The sequence below is a fragment of the Pipistrellus hanaki genome (assembly GCF_964339955.1).
Source record: "Pipistrellus hanaki genome assembly, chromosome: 3".
NCBI lineage: Eukaryota > Metazoa > Chordata > Mammalia > Chiroptera > Vespertilionidae > Pipistrellus > Pipistrellus hanaki.
The window spans coordinates 146,198,447-146,217,069 of NC_140505.1; the positions used below are offsets into that span (position 1 = coordinate 146,198,447).

At 37.6% G+C, this 18,623-nt stretch overlaps 1 protein-coding gene and 1 long non-coding RNA gene across 7 annotated transcripts in view; one reads left to right on the forward strand and one right to left on the reverse strand.

Moving 5' to 3' along the window:
- Positions 1-3,711, forward strand: part of SLC38A4 (solute carrier family 38 member 4) — a 66,007-nt gene extending 62,296 nt beyond the window's left edge. For all 6 annotated transcript variants that reach the window (XM_084876655.1, XM_084876652.1, XM_084876654.1 and 3 more), the window contains one exon: positions 1,508-3,711. In XM_084876655.1, the coding sequence (XP_084732781.1) occupies positions 1,508-1,609 (102 nt within the window). In that variant the 3' untranslated portion in view covers positions 1,610-3,711. The remainder of the gene's footprint in view (positions 1-1,507) is intronic.
- LOC311618919 overlaps positions 1-18,623 on the reverse strand; it is a 422,988-nt gene that overhangs the window by 86,663 nt on the left and 317,702 nt on the right. The window lies entirely within an intron of this gene.

Here is an 18,623-nt window from a genome sequence, read left to right on the forward strand (position 1 = left end):
AAGTAAAGCTTGCAATTTTACCCATTGTAAGTTGTTCTTTGACTACTCGGGATAAACCTGAACATACACATGGTTCAAAATAAAAAAAAATAAAAATGATTTGCTGAACAAGGATGAACCATCAACGATGCAATGGAGAGAAAGGGGGTTGGAGTTCTGGCTCAGATGATTCCAGGATTCCTTCTCTTCAAATACCTGAGTTCTTCCTCCCTGTCAGAGGCTAATGGAGCGCTCCCACAGGCACACATGCATCCAAATCTCCCCGCTCAGCTTTGGTGGCACTGTTTTATGGGAAATGATGCAGGAAGGACAGTGTTAAGAAAGAACGTAAACCTCTGGGCCGCATTTGTTAGGTCTGGAAGGCCCAGAGAGAAGAAGTGGCTTTTGTTTTCCCCTCGGCAGGAGCTCGTCCTCTGCTGTGGACGGAGATCCAGAGCAGAAGCACTCCTTTTCCAGTCAACCTCTTTAGATATAAAATACAGCTTTATGAAAGTAGAGAGGAGGTACTTCTTTTCTGTAATATAACTACAGAAGTATATACTTCTTTTCTGTAATATAATTACAAGTATAAAAGAAGTATATACTTCTTTTCTGTAATATAAATACTAAAAATAATTGTTTTTGCAATAATTACATATTATCTATATGACTGCTTAATAAAGTCTTATATTAAGACTTGAAAAGAATGCCTCTTACTGAAGTACCTGAATTTTGCCTGGGAGCCATTCACCTCTGGGGTTTTTCAGGACAATGTGGTATCAAAAGCTCCTCCAATCATCTCACCCCCAAGCTTCTACTCCATGTAGTCTTCCTTGGGCTTTCTAGCAGCGTGACCTTGGCAAGTTACTTGTCCTTTTTGTGGCCCATTTTCAGCTTGTCAGATGTAAAAATGAGTCAAATGATATGCTAGATTCTTTCAAGTTAAAAGGAAATTAGCAGCTGCCTCCGAATAGATAGAATTGGGAGGTGGACCTGTGTGGTACTAACTAAGGCTGTTTCTGGTGTTGCTATTCTAAAACATTGTATTACACACATACACACTTCATTCCCCCTCCCTCCCCAAGGAATATGCAACATATATTAGGATTTTATTTTTATTTGTTTGCTTTATAAATTTTCACCACACCTACTACTCTCTTATGACCTGCCTTTTTTTCACCTAAATGATTGTGAGCTCTCCCCTGGTCATTAAATTGTTTTCTGTTGCTTGACTTTTTAATGATTACAGGGTATTCCATCATTTTGATGTACCAAATCAATGAACTGTTCCCATATTTTGAACACTTGGGTTAAAATCTCTCTTATGTATTCACCCCCTTTCCTGAACTAGGGTTCTAAATTGACTTGAACTGCTAGGCATGGATAGCTGAGCTACAAGAATAATACAATTCAATAGGCAAATCAGGTTGCTGGCTTAGGCCAACAATTGACTGTTTACTGACTTAGCACGAGCTTTGCCAAGTAAGGATGGTTTCTGTGTTCCTAACAAGGTCTCTCTGACTTCCAGGCGTTGATTTTCCTCGTGGTTGGCATCATCTTCATGAGTGGGAGCATGGCGCTCATTATCACCGACTGGATTTACAACCCCCCGAACTCCAAGCATCACTAACCCCCCCAAAAAAACTTTCCTTTTCTGCTGGACGTGGTTGCAAATTATGCTCCAAAGGACATGTGAGCGATTTTACCCCGACGATTGGAATGTTATTCATAGGAAATAACAGGAAGATTCCAAAGATGTTCACCGGTAACATCACCAGGCACCTTCAGAAGAGAAAATCATCATTTTTGTCAAGAGTGGCTGCTTATGTGTTTAAAATCTGTGGTGCACATGTCTACCCAGGTTTTGCCAGATGATGTATTTTTTGCTGTTGTACAAGCAGAGTAAGGGTAGCTGAGTGTAATGGTCATCAGAGAGTCCCCGCCCCCTTCCCGTAGTACCAACTACTTGTATTCTTAGAGCATCAAACGAAATGCCCTGGTGGCAGAGCTATCACCACGTAATGCCTTCCCCTAATCTTGCACTAAACACTTTGGATCTATTTAATAACAGAGGCAAAAGGCGTGTCTTACAACTGTCCCTGTAAGATACATGAATGATCAGACACCCGGCTAGAATATCATATTGTCAATAGTAAAAGGATATTTACCCATCCTATCGGTAACATTGAATTAATGCCTTCTTCATTTAGACTTTTTTTAAAAAAAAACATTAAGAGAGGGGTCTTATTTAAATTATAGAGCAACGACAAAAATAACTCTTAAAGCCAAAATGCCTGTTCTGGAAGCATTTGCTTTTTTCATATTAGTCCTAGTCCTCTTTTCATACTTTTATCATTGAACAATGCTCTCCCTCTCGTCTTCCATTCTCATTCAGAATTTTTAGAAGACCACAATTCACGTGGAGGTACACTACCCAGTATTGTTTGATACATTTTTATTTGATAAACATTCAGTGCAGGAAACTGTGATTGCTATATGTTTGTGTATATAATCTTATTCTGTAGTCATCAGAATTTTAATGTATGGTACATTTGATTTTTATTTTTTACATGTGTAGTTTTTCTCTCATTACAGTTAAAACATTTATATTATTTGGGGTGAGGGCAGGGAATTAAGTCGATGGGCTCAAAAATCCATCTGTCTGTTGGGGATATTTTAAATTTGAAACCAAAGTTATACATAGCTCAGTAATGTTCCTTTTCAAGTTTACAGTAATATCATAATCACCTATAAGAAAATAAGTTCTTATTTGCAAATAATTATTAATAACAATTTTCATTTAGTATAACTACAATAGCATTTAGTTCATTATATCTTAGACAGGTGTTTGCTGACATTTATTTGCCATTTAATACAATGTTGAGTGGTTCTCCATAAAAATAAATGCTAACACTACAAAGAGAAGCAAACTATTACTTTTGCTCAATTCTACAACATACATAAAATGGATTTTAAAAGTATTACTGGGATTTCTGGATTTGCTACTTTTTTTTTTTTTCAAATCAGTAGCAAGAACATTTGCTCTGTATTTTATATTTTAGTAAAGGCAAGTATGAAATACAAGTATCATATAAGTATGATAATATTAAATCATATTCCAATAGTTTTTCTGGAATGTTCTATAAGAAAATATATATATTTGTTTTATGTATTTTTTTCTAGAGGCACAATACTGTAAAATGGTGCACTTTGTTATGGAAATTGAACATTACTAGAAATTATCATAACTTTTAAGTTACTATTATTGGAAAAAAAATTTCCAAAAAGCATCTTTAAGATGTATTGTCATTCATCCAAAGAGATAGCAAGTGGAAAAGGTACTTTCTGAGTGTTAAAAAAATTTTAATTTTAATGCTTTTAAATGTACATATCAATGATTTACCAAAAAAATGGGAAACTGTAAAATCTGTATATATTTTGAATGTTTTACATTTGAATTGACTAACTTAAAAATGTCAACATATGTAATTATATAAATACTCAAGATCAATACTACAGTGCCCCATAGTGAAGCACCATTTCTCTCTCATGGCAATTTCGGGATGAATTCAGACTGCAGGGCAGACATACATATGGTTAATTTAACCCCATTTGTAAACAGATGAAAATTTTATTTTCTTATTTCATTTATAAGAGGGTTCAATGTATTGGGAGGCTTTTTTATTACAGAAAGTGTATATTGGTATATAATAAATGAACTTTTCGAAATGACTGATGTGATTTTTTCCCATTTGCTAAAGATTCTGAATTATTTATATAAGAAAAAAATTTTTTAATCTAAATATTGTCTTTGTTCTATTTTCATTGTTACTCTTGACATAGAACTAACATCTGCAGCTGTCAAAAATAGTTGCCATCTTATTTAGGCAAAATACACAGCTAATCCTAAATCATCTTTATTTTATATCATCACATATATACGTCTTAGAATAAATGTGGAAGAAATGAATCCCTTTATGCTTAATTAGGGAGAATTCATTTGAGATGAAAAAAAAAAAAAAAGAGGGGCTAGAAGAAACATGAGACTAGTAAGATGAAGACATGGAAGATTTGGGAGAGAGGAAAGCAACATGCAAGTGTTGAGTTTTGGGCAGAAATGGACTGTTCGTGGGAATGATGGGTCAAATGGTGAAGTGTTTGCTTAATCTCCTAAGAAACTTCCAAATAGTTCCTCAAAGTGGTTCTACCATTTTCCTTCCCCCAGTAATATATACAAGCTCCAGGTGTGCCACATCCCTGACATTCGCTGTTGTATTTTTTTTTAATTGATTGATTATGGTATCACATAATTGTCCTCATCGCCCCCTATTTTCTCCCCACATATGCCCCCACCCCCCTGTTGTCCATGGCCACTGGGCAGGCTTATATGCATGCACACAAGTCCTTTGGTTGACCTCTCCCCCTGACCCCCACCCTCACTGTGGTAGTTTGTACTTGATAGCCTTTCAAGTTAGTGTGAACTGCAGGGTGTCCCAGAAACATGTGTCGTACTTTAACAGCTGAGAGTTGAATTGATGTTTCTTTGTTTTCAGCCAGACTAAGCTTTGAACAAAGGAAATTCATCCTAAAAGGCTCCTGGAAGTTTGAAAGCACAGTTGAAGTACAAACACTGCCTTTATAATTATAACCAATTCTGATAACTCACTTAATGTTCACTCCTTTTCAGGTTTAACTGGGTGAAACAATGGGTGAAACTAGACTAAGCTTTGAACAAAGAACATTTATCCACCAGACTTTTTTATGGGGATACATAAAAGATAACGTTTATGGTATAAAACTGGCAACAGTTGATGGATTGAGGGTCACAAATACCGAAGGAAATGATTCTTGATGTTTGCTATTCCATTGCTTCACGTTAGTAGCAGTGCTTGGACCAGGACAGTCATCAGTTTGAAAGCAGGCATGGACAAAAAAAAAAAATTTTTTTTAATTATTCACGACTGTAGATTGTTTTACATTTTGAAAACGAACTATATGTTAATAAATACTGACTTTATAGTCATGCAAAGTGTGTATACATTTTGGGGGGCACACCCTATAATGTTGTTGTGATTTTTCATTTGCATTTCCCTGATGGTTAGTGCTGGCAACTTCCATGTGTTCCGTGCCCGCTCACATTTCGTTCTGTAAAGCACCTGTTCAAGTATTTTGTTTATTTTTGAAATGAGTAAGCTTGTCTTTTTATTGTTGATTTGCCAACATTCTTTTTGTATTCTGGATATATGTCCTTTGTCAGACTGCAAATATATTTTCTCAGTATACAGCAGGCTGCTCATTTTCCTAATGTGTCTCATTTACATCTTTCTGAGGCCAGGTGTGTATAGCTTGGAGCTCTACAACTCCTGCCTAACCAGGATATGATAAATTGGAATGCTATTGTTGTAAATAATGTTGAAATTTTCAAATTTGGAGTGTAAGAGTCTTCTTTTTTCTGTTGGTTTTTCTTTTTTTGCTTTATTAATGTATGCTAATATAACTCTTGTCTTATACAGATATTTCATTAAAAGTAGCTTTTTCTAAATCACTTTGAATCTTAGTTGAGACTCAGTACAATATAGACAGGCCCAGGATAGCAAAAAAACTTTACTGGCTCCTTGTAATCAGCTTTATTAGCTTTCTCAGCCTTTGTTGCAGATACATATAAATGAAATAGGAGAAATTATTTCATTTGATTTTTATTTACCAGATTGGAAGTTTTGCCATTTTCTCTTGACTCAGCATTTATCTCCTGTGCAGAAGCAGTAAGTACAGCTTTGGCTTCTGTAGGATGCACCTTCCTGACTGTCTTTTCCCAATAAAAATTTTGCACTAACTATTTAATGGACAATATTGAAGAAACTGATTGAAAAAAAGAAATAAGTTTAGAAATAAGCTTTTGGGGCCTGGAATTGTAAATATCCTATATAATAAAACCCTAATAAGTAAATCAACCCAACAGTGGAATGACCAGTTGTTATGACGCACACTGACCACCAGGGGGCAGATGCTCAATGTAGGAGCTGCCCCCAGTGGTCATTGGGCTTCTACAGGGGGAGCGCTGCTCAGCCAGAAGCTGGGTTGACAGCTGGTAAGTACAGTGGTAGCCTCTCCACAGCAGCGTTAACGACCCCTTGGGGGATGTTCACCTGCTGGCTTAGTCCCACTCCCCACAGACATCCTCTGAAGGGTCCTATACTGCGAGAGGGCACAGGCCAGGCTGAAAGAAACCCCCCTCCCTGCCCCAGTGCAGGAATGTCGTGCACCAGGCTTCTAGTATATTTCAATTGTTTGAGATTATTTTGACATATTTCTTTTATACAAAAAGAGTTGCCATTTTCTTTTGCAGCACACATCAAAATAAAAAAATTCAATATGAAAACCAAGACATAACCAGTAGACAGTTTAGAAAGAACCATTTGATAGGTGCCTATGAAAGTAAAACACAATGGAAGAAGTTACAAAAGTAATTATGAATACATATGTCAAGATAAGTAGGATGCATTTAATGCAGTGTTGAGAGGAAAATTTATAGCACTAAATGCTTACATTTCAAAAGAGGAAAGCTCTCAGATCCATATCTTAAATTCTTACATTAAGAAACCAGAAAAAGAGGAACAAGATAAACCCAGAGCAAGAAGAAGAAAAAAATTAATAAAGATAAAAGCATATATCAAGGAAACAGAAAATAGGAAACAACTGAGAAAATCAATGAAGCAAAGTTTTCTTTGGAAAACTTAATAAACATGATAAACCTCTGGCAAGACTGGCAAAAATGAAAAGAGGAAAGACAGCATCTTATATTATTTTAATTGGCAGCAGTTTTCCTCTTCTAGAGGCATATAAAATAATGGTTCATCTTAAAAGAAAAATTCTTAAAGTCAATTTTTAAAAAGTATTAGCTTTCTGTGGTCAAAAGAATATGGGACTCATTTTTTCTAGAGTTTCTGAACACAGAAGTACAAAATGGTATAGTAGCCATCAGCATATGCCACTCCAATTCTAGTGTGTGTGTGTGTGTGTGTGTGTGTGTGTGTGTGTGTGTGTGTTGGAGGTGGGATTGAAGGGGCCAGGCCAGACCAAAGGAGGGTTACAGAAGGTAACCCAATAAAACATGAACTCACTGCAATTTGAATTATTTTCCAAATCAATCTGATTTCTTAGTTTAATTGATTAACTTAGTAGAAAAATTACTATATCCATTAGGAAGAAATTATTATATCCATTTTATAAAAGAAAAATGGAGGCCCAGAAAAAAAAAAAAGGAGTAATAGCAAAATGGTCACCAGACTGCAATTGACCTCCTGGTCTCCTAAGTCCAAGCCTGGCCAGGGCAGTGTGTGGTTCTAGCAACAGGCTCCGTGGCAGCAATCGTTACTCTTTGTTACTGGATGGGGACTGGACCCAGAGCAGGAATGCCTCAGGCGGGCCAATCATGTGTAGGTTCTTGACTTTAAGTAGGAAAGATTTCATCATATGAGTCCATGTGATTTTGAGAGGATGTGTATTAAAGCTGGGTACAGTGAAACCAAGAAAAGGCTGAAGATAGAAGAAGCAGCAGGAGAGACCCTGGGCGGGGCTTCTTTGGCTCACTGAGAAGTAAAAGTCACTGAGAAGTAAAAGAAAGAGTGAGCCAAGGCAGGGCTGCTGTCATCTCATTGGAGAGCCAGAGAAAAAGGGGGGCCTCGAAGGCAGGTTCAGGGGATTAGCCTGGATGAGCTGCTCCCCTGGTTACAAGTCTCATGGGGACCCTTAGAGTTTAGGAGAAAGAGAGCAGACATACAAGGTGGATGTCTCACTAGTGAGAGCTCCACCATGATTCTTGGTCTTGAGGCACCTGGGAATCTTAGGGGAGGTCCAGGGAGGGTTTAGCAGAATATTCATTAGCTTTTCAGGTGTGTCCTTTCATATGTTGATTCACTATGATGTGTGTATAGAGGGTTCAGGGTTGTTTTATGACTAGAGGCCTGGTGCACGAAATTCATGCACAGGGTGGGGAGTGTGTGTTTGAGGGCCCTCAGCCTAGCCTGCACCCTCTCCAATCTGGGACCCCTCGAGGGCAGTCAGACATCCCTCTCACAATCCGGGACTGCTGGCTCCCAACTGCTCACTTTCCTGCCTTCCTGATTGCCCCTAACTGCTTCTGCCTGCCAGCCTGACCACCCCCTAACCACTCTGCTGTCAGGCTGATTGATGTCTAACTGCTCCCCTGCCAGCCTATTTGCTCTCAAATTCCCTCCTCTGCTGGCCTGGTCACCCCTAACTGTCCTTCCCTACAGGATTGATTGCCCCCAACTGCCCTCCCTTACAAGCCTGTCCTCTCAACTGTCCTCCCTTGCAGGCCTGGTCCCTCCCAACTGCCCTTCCCTGCTGATCATCTTGCCATGTCCATCTTGTGTTCACTTGGGGGCAGGATCTTTGACCACATAGGGGTAGCTATTTTGTGTGTTGGAGTGATGGTCAATCTACATATTATTCTTTTATTAGATAGGATTAGCTTCATTTTTAAAGAAAGATATTGAAGAGGAACCTGACCAAGGCTAGTCTGCCCTGAGAGAGTCTGGAATATGTAAACCATTTGTTCCTTGTGACCTTGGTCTGGGAAGATAAAACCTTGTGATTCATTAGCAGGCTGTAAAACACTCAAAGTGTTTGGCCTTGTTTAATTATTTAGTCTCAGTTTCCCTCATTTCACTTGTCAAGACATTTCTCTAGCTTCTTACTATCCTGCTTCAGTTTGACGTTACATTTGTGTCACTACGGTGGGGTTTTTCCACCAGCCCTGGAGAGATAAAAACAGAAACCTAATTCTTTCTTGTTAAGCTTCCCTGGCACAGGGTCATGGAGCATTTTATCAGGATTATCTGTGAATAAATCATGTGAGAGTGATTACTTTATAGTCAGGTTCTGGTATGATCGTCTCAACAGGAAAACATGACTGTTCTCCATAAAGTGATGGGCATATTTCTTCTATTACTGTCAGCTTTTTAACTTAAAATTTTGGAAACTCACCAAGTAAAACTTAAAAAATAAGAGGTTGTCTAAACCTGGTCTGTAGCCTAAACTTCCATTCCCAGATGTATAATCAGCATTTCTTTCAGCTTATGCAAACTCTGACATTTAAAGAAGGCCAAAAATAGTTGCCATTTTGCATTATATTTTTTTCTAAAGGTACAAATCTTAGTTAGCCACTGATAGGTTGTTGAAAGGGTATAGCTGCGAAGATGACAATAGTCCTCACCTTGCCTTGCAGGAAAGAAAGGATAAGACAGACTATGTCATCAAATGATTATATATCTATGAAGGATGCTTATCACATGGATCGTTTTCTATTTAATAATGCTATCAGATAAAGTACTGCCTTAGGAAGAATTTGGGCTATTTATTTAGCATGATCTAACTAAATTACATTATTTTACTTCCAACCCCAACTCTCATGGGAGAGTTGCAAGTTTGAGAACAATCTATCTATCTATTTACCTACCTACCTACGTACCTACCTATCTATCTCTATCTCTCGCCTCCCTGTCAGGTGACCCTGGAAAGGCCCTTCCTGCATCACAGTCCTCCCCAGAGAAAACACAAATGAACTGAGCTGGATCCTCCCTAGGAACCCTCTGAGTCTACAGAGGAGCTTTCAGCTGAAGGAAAACCTACCAAGTAAAAGTTGTAAAATTGCTGGGTTCTTGTGATATTATCAAAATCTCCCTAAAAGACAGATTGCCCCACACTTTGGGCAGAATCTTGTGTTAAAGTCAAGAGCCAGGATATCACGTCCTGGTTTATACAACTCTTCAAATCCCAGTCCCATGTTTCTTTCATCAGCAACACACATACTGCTGTGGACTGAATGTGTCCCTGCCAAATGCACATGTTGAAACTCCCAATCTGATGGTATTTGGAGGTTAGACCTTTGGGAGGTAATTAGGTTTAGATGAGGTGTTTTGTATTGGTCTCAGCCTATCAATAACCAAAGTAGTGGCCAGCCCAGCCTTGTGATTCTTATTATGATTGCAAGATGCCTTTCAGAAATAACCATCAGGAAACTTAAAAAAAAAAAAAAAAAAAAAAAAAAAAGGAAAGGAAGGGTTTATTATCATGGGATCTGAAAATTACATAGTACACCTGGGGCCACACAGTGAGATGGCTGGGAGGAGAGAGAGTGATGGAGATAGGTAGAAAGGTAGGTAGGTAGATGATGGATGGATGGATGGATAGATAGATAGATAGATAGATAGATAGATAGATAGATAGATGATAGATAGATGAGCCTGGGATTCTGTTTTTTATTAGGGTAAAGGGTGGAAAACTAAGTTTTTGTGAGTCACTCTCTATTGTGAGTTTAAAACATTAAGAGTGGGAATTTAAATCATGGGAAGAGAAAGAGAAACCACACAAGCATTCCATATGATCAGTGATTGAAATTGTCCAAGATCTCTGAAAACTAAGGATCCTTAGCCAGGGAGGCAGCCTGGCTCTTTTTTAGCGCCTGGCTTGTGTGTGTTTGAGATACCTGATTAGAAGCGGATACCTCCTTGAAATAGATGCTTTGGCAATCAAAGTGTTAAATCAGCCACTTGCCTTACAAAACAAACAAACAAAAACAACTTTCAGGGCTTCCACTACTGAGGCCATGAGGATGACCTCATTACACCATAAAGAGATCAGCGCCTTAGGAAGAGGAGACAGAGAACAGGGCTCTTTCTCTCTCTCTTACATGTGAGGGCCCAGCCAGAAGGCAGCCTTCTGCAAGCCAGGAAGAGGGCCCTTCTCAGATACCAAATTTGCAGAAACCTTGATCTTGGACTTCCCCACTTTCAGAACTGTGAGAAATAAATGTCTACCGTTTAAGCCACCCAGTCAATGGTATTTTGCTGTAGTGGCTAGAGCCAAGACACACTCATACACACACATTACTGTACCATGTATACTTACATTTGCTACACAAGACCCATGCATACACATGCACACAGACACACATGCACACAGACACATATACACACCACACAATGAATGCATACACACCACACTGCACACAACACATGCATATGTGCCCCTTCCCTCCCTGACCCATACATACATACTACTCAGTACTATGCCCTTGAGCCACACTGATCCTCTGTAATTCTCGAGTGTGCCATGCCCTCTCACCTTTCAGGCCTTGACCTACGCTGTTCCCTCTATATGGAACATTTCTCTGTGATCCTCTTCATCTGGTTCATTCTTCCCCATCCTTCAGTTCTCACCTTAGAATTGAAGGCTTAGACAGTTCTTCCTCCAGAGATCCTTTCTGACATCTGAGGTCCCTCTCCCCCTACCCCAACTCGTTTAGATCCAGTGGAGTACTACAGTGGTCTTGTGCTGGCTTTCAGGATAAGTACCTCTTTACAATTCCATCAGTGACATCATGATTGTTGCTTGAAACTGGTTGACAAATGCTACAGATGATTGGTGGGCATTTGTTTTGGTAGAGCTAGATGTTGAACACCAGCATACCACTGTTTAGATCCCTCTGCGGTTTTCCCATAGCACCTTATAATGTAGAGAATCCAGCTACGTTGACCTCAACAAATAGTTTTGAGTAGATGACTCACTGACTTCTTGTGGTCCCTCGCCTCCATTTGATATCTGACATGGCCAATAACTGTCTGTGGCTCAGCAAGCCATGGGAAAGTGGTTACAGTATACTTCTCTTTCAGGTAACAGAACACCTTTCAGAAGCTCAGAGCCAAGGTCTGGGCAGCATCCGTGAATGGAGAACTCAGTCCCTGAAGGGTAATATTACCCTTTTATCCCCAGCCAGCTTTTAAGAAGGTGCAGGAGGTGAAGCACTTAGAAAACCATGAGGTGTGACTCAAATGCAAAACTCTGAAAAGCACTTTTCCCTCTTGTTAATGCCCGAACTTGTCTTAAGAAAGATAAATCATTTCTTGCCACAATCAGAGAGAGATATAAAATGTAAATGTTCCATTATAATGGTTTATCTTGTTTCCAGTTCACAATTCAAGTAAAAGAATCCTATAAAATCTTCTTCAAAGCTAGCTTTGATGGAGATATAGGGGAGAGTTAAAGAGCCAAGAACTGGAGGATATTAACTTCTTAAAAGAGGGAAAGGAAAATATGGTAGATAGTCTCCAAAGATGTGTCCCATCAATTCCACCACCACCACCACCACCACCACCACCACCATCACCACCACCACCACCACCACCACCACCATCACCACCACCACCACCACCACCAACACCACCATCACCACCACCACCACCACCACCACCACCACCATCACCACCACCACCACCACCACTACCATCACCACCACCACCACTACCACCACCACCACCACCATCACCACCACCACCACCACCACCACCATCACTGTCCATACACTTGCCATTCCTCCCATCAAGGAATGAATGAAGTCCCCTTGAATCTGAGCTGGCCTTGAGACTTTCTTTGACCAATAGTTGAAATGATCCTATGCCAGTTCTGGACACTTAAGAGACGTGGAAGTTTCTTTCACATTCTCTGTGACTCTTTCAGATCTTTTTCTATGTTTTCATATCATAAATAAAACATAAAATTGTTTTGTGTCCTTTTAAAATGTAAGTTTATATGGTATATTTATTTTATAACTTTCTTTTTATTCAGTATAATTTTTAAGATATATTTTGTTGATTTATATAAAGATTTCATTTATTGCTTTAATTATGGTAACTCCAGTGTATGAATTATCACATTTCATTTAACTACTCCTCAAGTCAGAGTTATTTGTTGTTTCTAATATTTTTATTATCATAAAATGCTGCAATTAATTATGCAGCTATCATTCACATCTTCTTATATACATATGCAAATATTTTTCTAGCTGGGTCATACAGCCTGCACATGACTAATTTAATAGAAACTGTCAAATTACTCTCAAAATCACTGCATCAATTTATTTTCTCACTAGTAGTACACAAGAGTACTCATTTTCCTATAATTTGATAACTTCTTGATAGTCCCATTATTTAATAATTGCCTTTATGTGAGCAAATATAGGATTTCATTATTTTAATTAGCATAAATCTGAATACATATTTAGTGATATATTTAAAACCTTTGGAAAGTTGTTTGCTTATATTCTTTGGCCATTTTTTGTGTGAATGTTTCTCTTTTTACACATTAATATGTATTATCAGTTTTTATAGACATTGTGTGGATGTGAATCCTAAACCTGAACAAAGTTTTCTGATATCAGATATCTCAGCACAGGTAGTCATCTGATTTTATTACAGTGAGAATATATTTATAAAGTAAATATTCACAATAACAAAAAGAGGGCAGACCACATAAGCAAGACCCTTTTGAAATAAAATGTTACCTTTTGAATAGTTTGTTCTGATGTATTTAAAGCTGCTAACTTTTTATAAAAATAATTCTGCTCCAAATAAAGTTACAGCTTAAAAATTTGAGTGTATTGATTTGTTTTCATAATCTTCCATCAAATTATAACATTAGTATTTCATAATTTTTATAGTTTATTTGGAATTTTCCCCTTAGTGCTTAGTGTGATGTTACTGTCTGTGAACTTGAAAGTACTTGGGTGAAGTATGAAGTAATCCTATAATATGGAGGGTTTGTTTTTTGAAAAAATTTAGCTTTTATAAAGTTAGGTAATGAAATATAAAAAAGAAAAACAGGGCAAAAGAATTTCATCATGATTAATAGCAATCTTACATAGTTTTAGTTCTTCACAGTACATTCACATATACAATACAATCTGTGAAAGAAGTTTGTAATTTCATGAACTGCACACAGGATTTCACGGAAAAATCATTTTCCAAACATTCTTTGACTTCTTGAAAGAATTTTGTAGGAACATGATCTACAATCAAATTGTACTGCTGAAGCCCTAAATGTGGCTCCATCATCAGAGGACTGGTCAAATTTTTGTCTAACATTTTGGCATCACTTGGTGCTCCACCTTGCCCCTTCGGAAACCCCAAAGATTCAAGCCTTCAGAGAAACCTACCCATCACACAGGCCCCCCCACCACAGAACCAAGCCCCAACATTTAAAAAAAAGAAAAAAAAGAAAAAAGAAAGCCAATTAGTGGAATAAACAGAGGAATTACTTTCAAGGGAAGCACAATTAATGCAAGAAATTAAGTAAATACTAAAAAGTTATTTACAGAAATGTCTTCTGATAATTCAAGAAAATCCTATCTATTAAATTATAAGAAAATACTATGAAATTCAAGCATGAGAACACTAAATAATTCTTTGAAAATTAAAAAATCTGGTTACTCAAATGAAAATTCAGTAGAAGGATTGACTAGAAGAATGGAGAGGACTGGAGGCATACTTAGCAACCTGGACGTTTAAGATAAGACCTTTACCAAGAACACAGGGAAAAAAAGAAAAATGAAAACAATGAGAGAAAAGTTAATAAATATGGAGCAATATCCAGAGGACTAATATTTACCCAATAAAATGAGAGAACAGAGCATAGAGGAAATATAAAATCAAAGAAAAAAAATGGAAGAAATTTCCATATGCTGAAGAAAGAAGTGTGTGTTTAGATTAAAAGGGCTGATCATGTGCTTTATAAAAATATAAAGAAACAATGCATTTTTGGTGATTTTTATGACTTCCAAGGATAAAAATAAAATGCCACAAAGTTTCAAAATCAGAAAGGGTGGAAGGAAAGAAAAATTAAAAAGTGGAATGAGTCTGGCATCAGACTACTGATTGGCAAAAGGAAAAGCTACAAAGCCATGGAGAAACAGGCAAAACATTCTGAGTGAAAAGCATTTGGAAACTTCTCCCAGGCAAATTACCATTTAAGAATGAAGGCAAAATGAAGATAATTTCAAATATGCAAGCAATTTAGAAATTTTTCACCCACATAACCTTCTGAAAATATTACTCAATGTAAAAATGTAATCCAAGAAATGGAATGACATGGGATACAACAGAACAAGAATAGAAGAAATAGAACAAGTAACCAGTAAAGCATATAATTAAGACAATTTTTTAACATGCAGCTGTATTATGTATAACAATTGTTGGGCAAAGATTCCTAAAATAGAAAATGCAATTTACAAACTACTAGAGGAAATCGGTGTGAGAAATCCCCTTGGTCTTGCTCCGTGAAATTTCAACAATCTGAACAGCTGTAATTCAACAAGGATCCCCTGCCCAACATACAGGCATGCCTCAAAGACCCCTGCACTGAAGCATCTAAAAGTGGGCAAGAAGGAACAAACAGGGAAGGGGGACACGAAGGAGGGATCAGACTAGCCACAGATGCAGCCCTGCAGCCAGAGCTCATGGCAGGGCTCAGCCCAGAGGAAGCTGGTTTTGGCTGGTGCTTTATTCAGCCAGGAGGATCAGAAAATCTCAATGAGCACTCCTACAGGAGTGAGTAGTGCAAGGTGCAGCTGTGTCCTTGCCCAGAGAATAGGTTCTGTCGTGGTTGTCGAGTGGAATTCTGGACAAAGAAAAAAGCCAGGGCACCCTGTCATCTTATAGACCCCAAAAACTCACATCTTGCTGCTCTCAGTATTGGGTTGGAGAGCACATAATCTGCAAACCCAAGAAGTGTTACGACAGAATCACTATTTTCACTGAGCAAAGGGTACAGTCTTTGACTGATCCTTGGTTGGGGAACATGGGGAAGGGAGGACCCCCACAGACCTCTAAGATCACCATTTATGAGAGGGCAAAAAGGCAGCAGGTTTCCCCCAGACAACTCCATTCCCAAGCATTGGGACTACACTGACCATTGATGGCAGTCAAGGGAGGGTGGGCGGGTAAGGAGGGGTCAGCTTTTGGATTCCACAAAGCTAAAAAACGTGTGATTCAGTGCCATCTTTTGGAAAAGAAAAGAAAGACCTCATTGTAGTAATCTGCTAGACTAATGCCACTTATACATAGATGCCTCAATGGAGAAGGAACCCATCAAATATCATGAATAAAGAAGGTAGCAAGGCAGCAAAAAAAGAAAAAGAAAAGAAAAAAGAAAAGAAAAGGAAAAGAAAGAGGTCTCCAGAAAGTAAACTTGAATAAATGGAAATATGTGATATGAATTAATGACAAAGAATTCAAGGTTTCAGCTCTGAAAATACTCGATAAGATGTAACAAAATACAGACTGGTGATTTAATGTACTCAGAAAACAAATAAATGAACACAACGAGTACATTAGCAAAGATATTGAAACTTTAAAAGAAACAAACAGAAATTCTGGAGATGAAAAACTCAATAAAAGAGGTCAGGAATGAAATAGAGAGCATAGGAAATAGAGCCAGCCACATGGAGGGAAGAATTAATGATATTAAAGATAGAAATCTAGAAATGATTAAAAGGGAATAAGAGAAAGATTTGAGCATAAAAAAATGTGAAAGATCTCTATGAGAACTATCAAACTACATCAGAAAAATCAAAATAAGAATAATAGGCATACCAGAAAAAGAAGAGAAGAAGAAGGAAACAGAGAGATTTTTCAAACAAATAGTGGATGGAAACTTCCCAAACCCATGGAAAGAGTAAATCCTCAAATCCAAGAAGCAAACAAAACACCTAGTTACCTCAATCCTAAGAGGCCTTCTCCAAGGCACATTGTGTTAAAACTGCCAAAAATTAATGACAAAAGAATTCTCAAGGCAGACAGAGAAAAGAAGAAAGTAACCTATAAAGGCAAGTCCTTTAGGTTATCATAAAACTTCTCAGCAGAAATTCTACAAGTCAGAAGATAGTGGCATCAAATACTCAAACTACTAATAGAGAAAAATTACAAGCCAAGAATAATATACATAAGAGTAAAGTTATCTTTTAAATATGAAGGATAAATAAAGGCTTCTTTCAGACATACAGTCATTGAGGGAATTTATCACCCGAAGACTTCCATTGCAGGAACTACTCAAGGAATTTATTCTATCTGAAACAGAATGAAAGGTCACAACACTATAAGTAAGACTACCAACAACCTTACAAGATAAACAGGGATAATTTGGGACAACAAACATATAAAAGGAGAAGGGTTAAAGGTCTGAATTTGCAAAGGAGAGTAAAGATCAGATGCATTCAAAAGAAAAGAAAAAACTACTGTATATATGAAACTTCTTTTTCATAAATGTAATGGTAACCACACACAAAGCACCAGAACTGAGAAACAACTTAAAAAAGAGGGAAGGAGTATGTAATACCACTAAACAGAAATTACAGATAAGAACACAAAGGAAAAGAGCCAATGAAGGCACAGAGCTACCAGGAAAAAAAAAAAAAAAAAAGATAAAATGGCTATAGGAAACCCTCATACACCAATAATTACCCTAAATGTAAATGAACTAATACACCAATAAAAAGACACAGTGTAGCAGAGTAGATCAAAAACAAAACCCCACCACATGCTCTCTTCAGGAGATACACTAAACTGCAAAGAGAAATGAAAGGGTGGGAAATAATTCCCCATGCAAATAATATCTATAGAGAAGCAGGTGTAGCCATACTTATACCTGACAGAATAGAGTTCAAGATAGTAAAGGTAGAAAGAGACACACAGAGACATTTTATAATGATAAAGGGAACACTACATCAAGAAGACATAACCGTTCTTAAATACATGCACCCAACCAGGGAGCACTGACCAAAACACAATCATCACTGAGGAATTTAATACTCCATTGACAGCTCTAGACAGACCATCCAAGCAGGAAATCAATAAAGAAATATCCGTTGTAAGTGACACATTAGACCAAATGGACATAACTGACATTTACAGAGCCTGTCACCCCATAACATCAGAGCATACATTCTTCTCCTGTGCACATGGAACATTCTCAAGGATAGACTATATGTTGGGTCATAAAACTAGTCTCAACAAATTCAAGAAGCCTGAAATCATACCAAGCATATTCTCTGACCATAATGCCTTGAAATTAGAAATCAATTGCAAAAAGGAAGTCAAGAAACCCACAAATATGTGGAGAATAAACAACATACTACTACTAAAAAAAATAAATAACTGAGCAAAGAAGAAATAAAAGGTGAGATCAGAGATATATAGACAGACTGGCTGAGCAACTCATTTGGTTGGACCACCTTTCTATACACAAAAACTTCTGTGTTCGATTCCTGGTCATGGCATATACCTAAGCTGCAGGTTTAATCCCTGATCAGGGCATGTACAGATGTACAAAAGACAACCCATTAATGTTTCTCTCTCTCTCTCTCTCTCTCTCTCTCTCTCTCTCTCTCTCTCTCTCTCTCTCTCTCTCTCTCTCTCTCCATCTCTTTAAAATCAATAAACATATTCTCAAGTGAGGATTTAAAAAAAGATATATAGAGACAAATGAAAATGACAATACAACATAAAAACTTCTGGGATGCAGCAAAAGCAGTACTGAGAGGGAAGTTTATATCATGACAGGCCTACTTTAAGAAACAAGAGAAATCCCAAGTAAACAACCTAACGTTATGTATTAAAGCACTTGAAAAAGAAGAATGATAGTAACAAAAGAAAGAAAATAATAAAAATTAGAGCAGAATTGAGTGAAATAGGAAGAGACTACACAAAAAATTAATACAAGAGCTGATTCTTTGAAAAAAAATTAATAAAAGCGACAAACCCCTGGCTAGACTCATTAAGGAAAAAAATTTA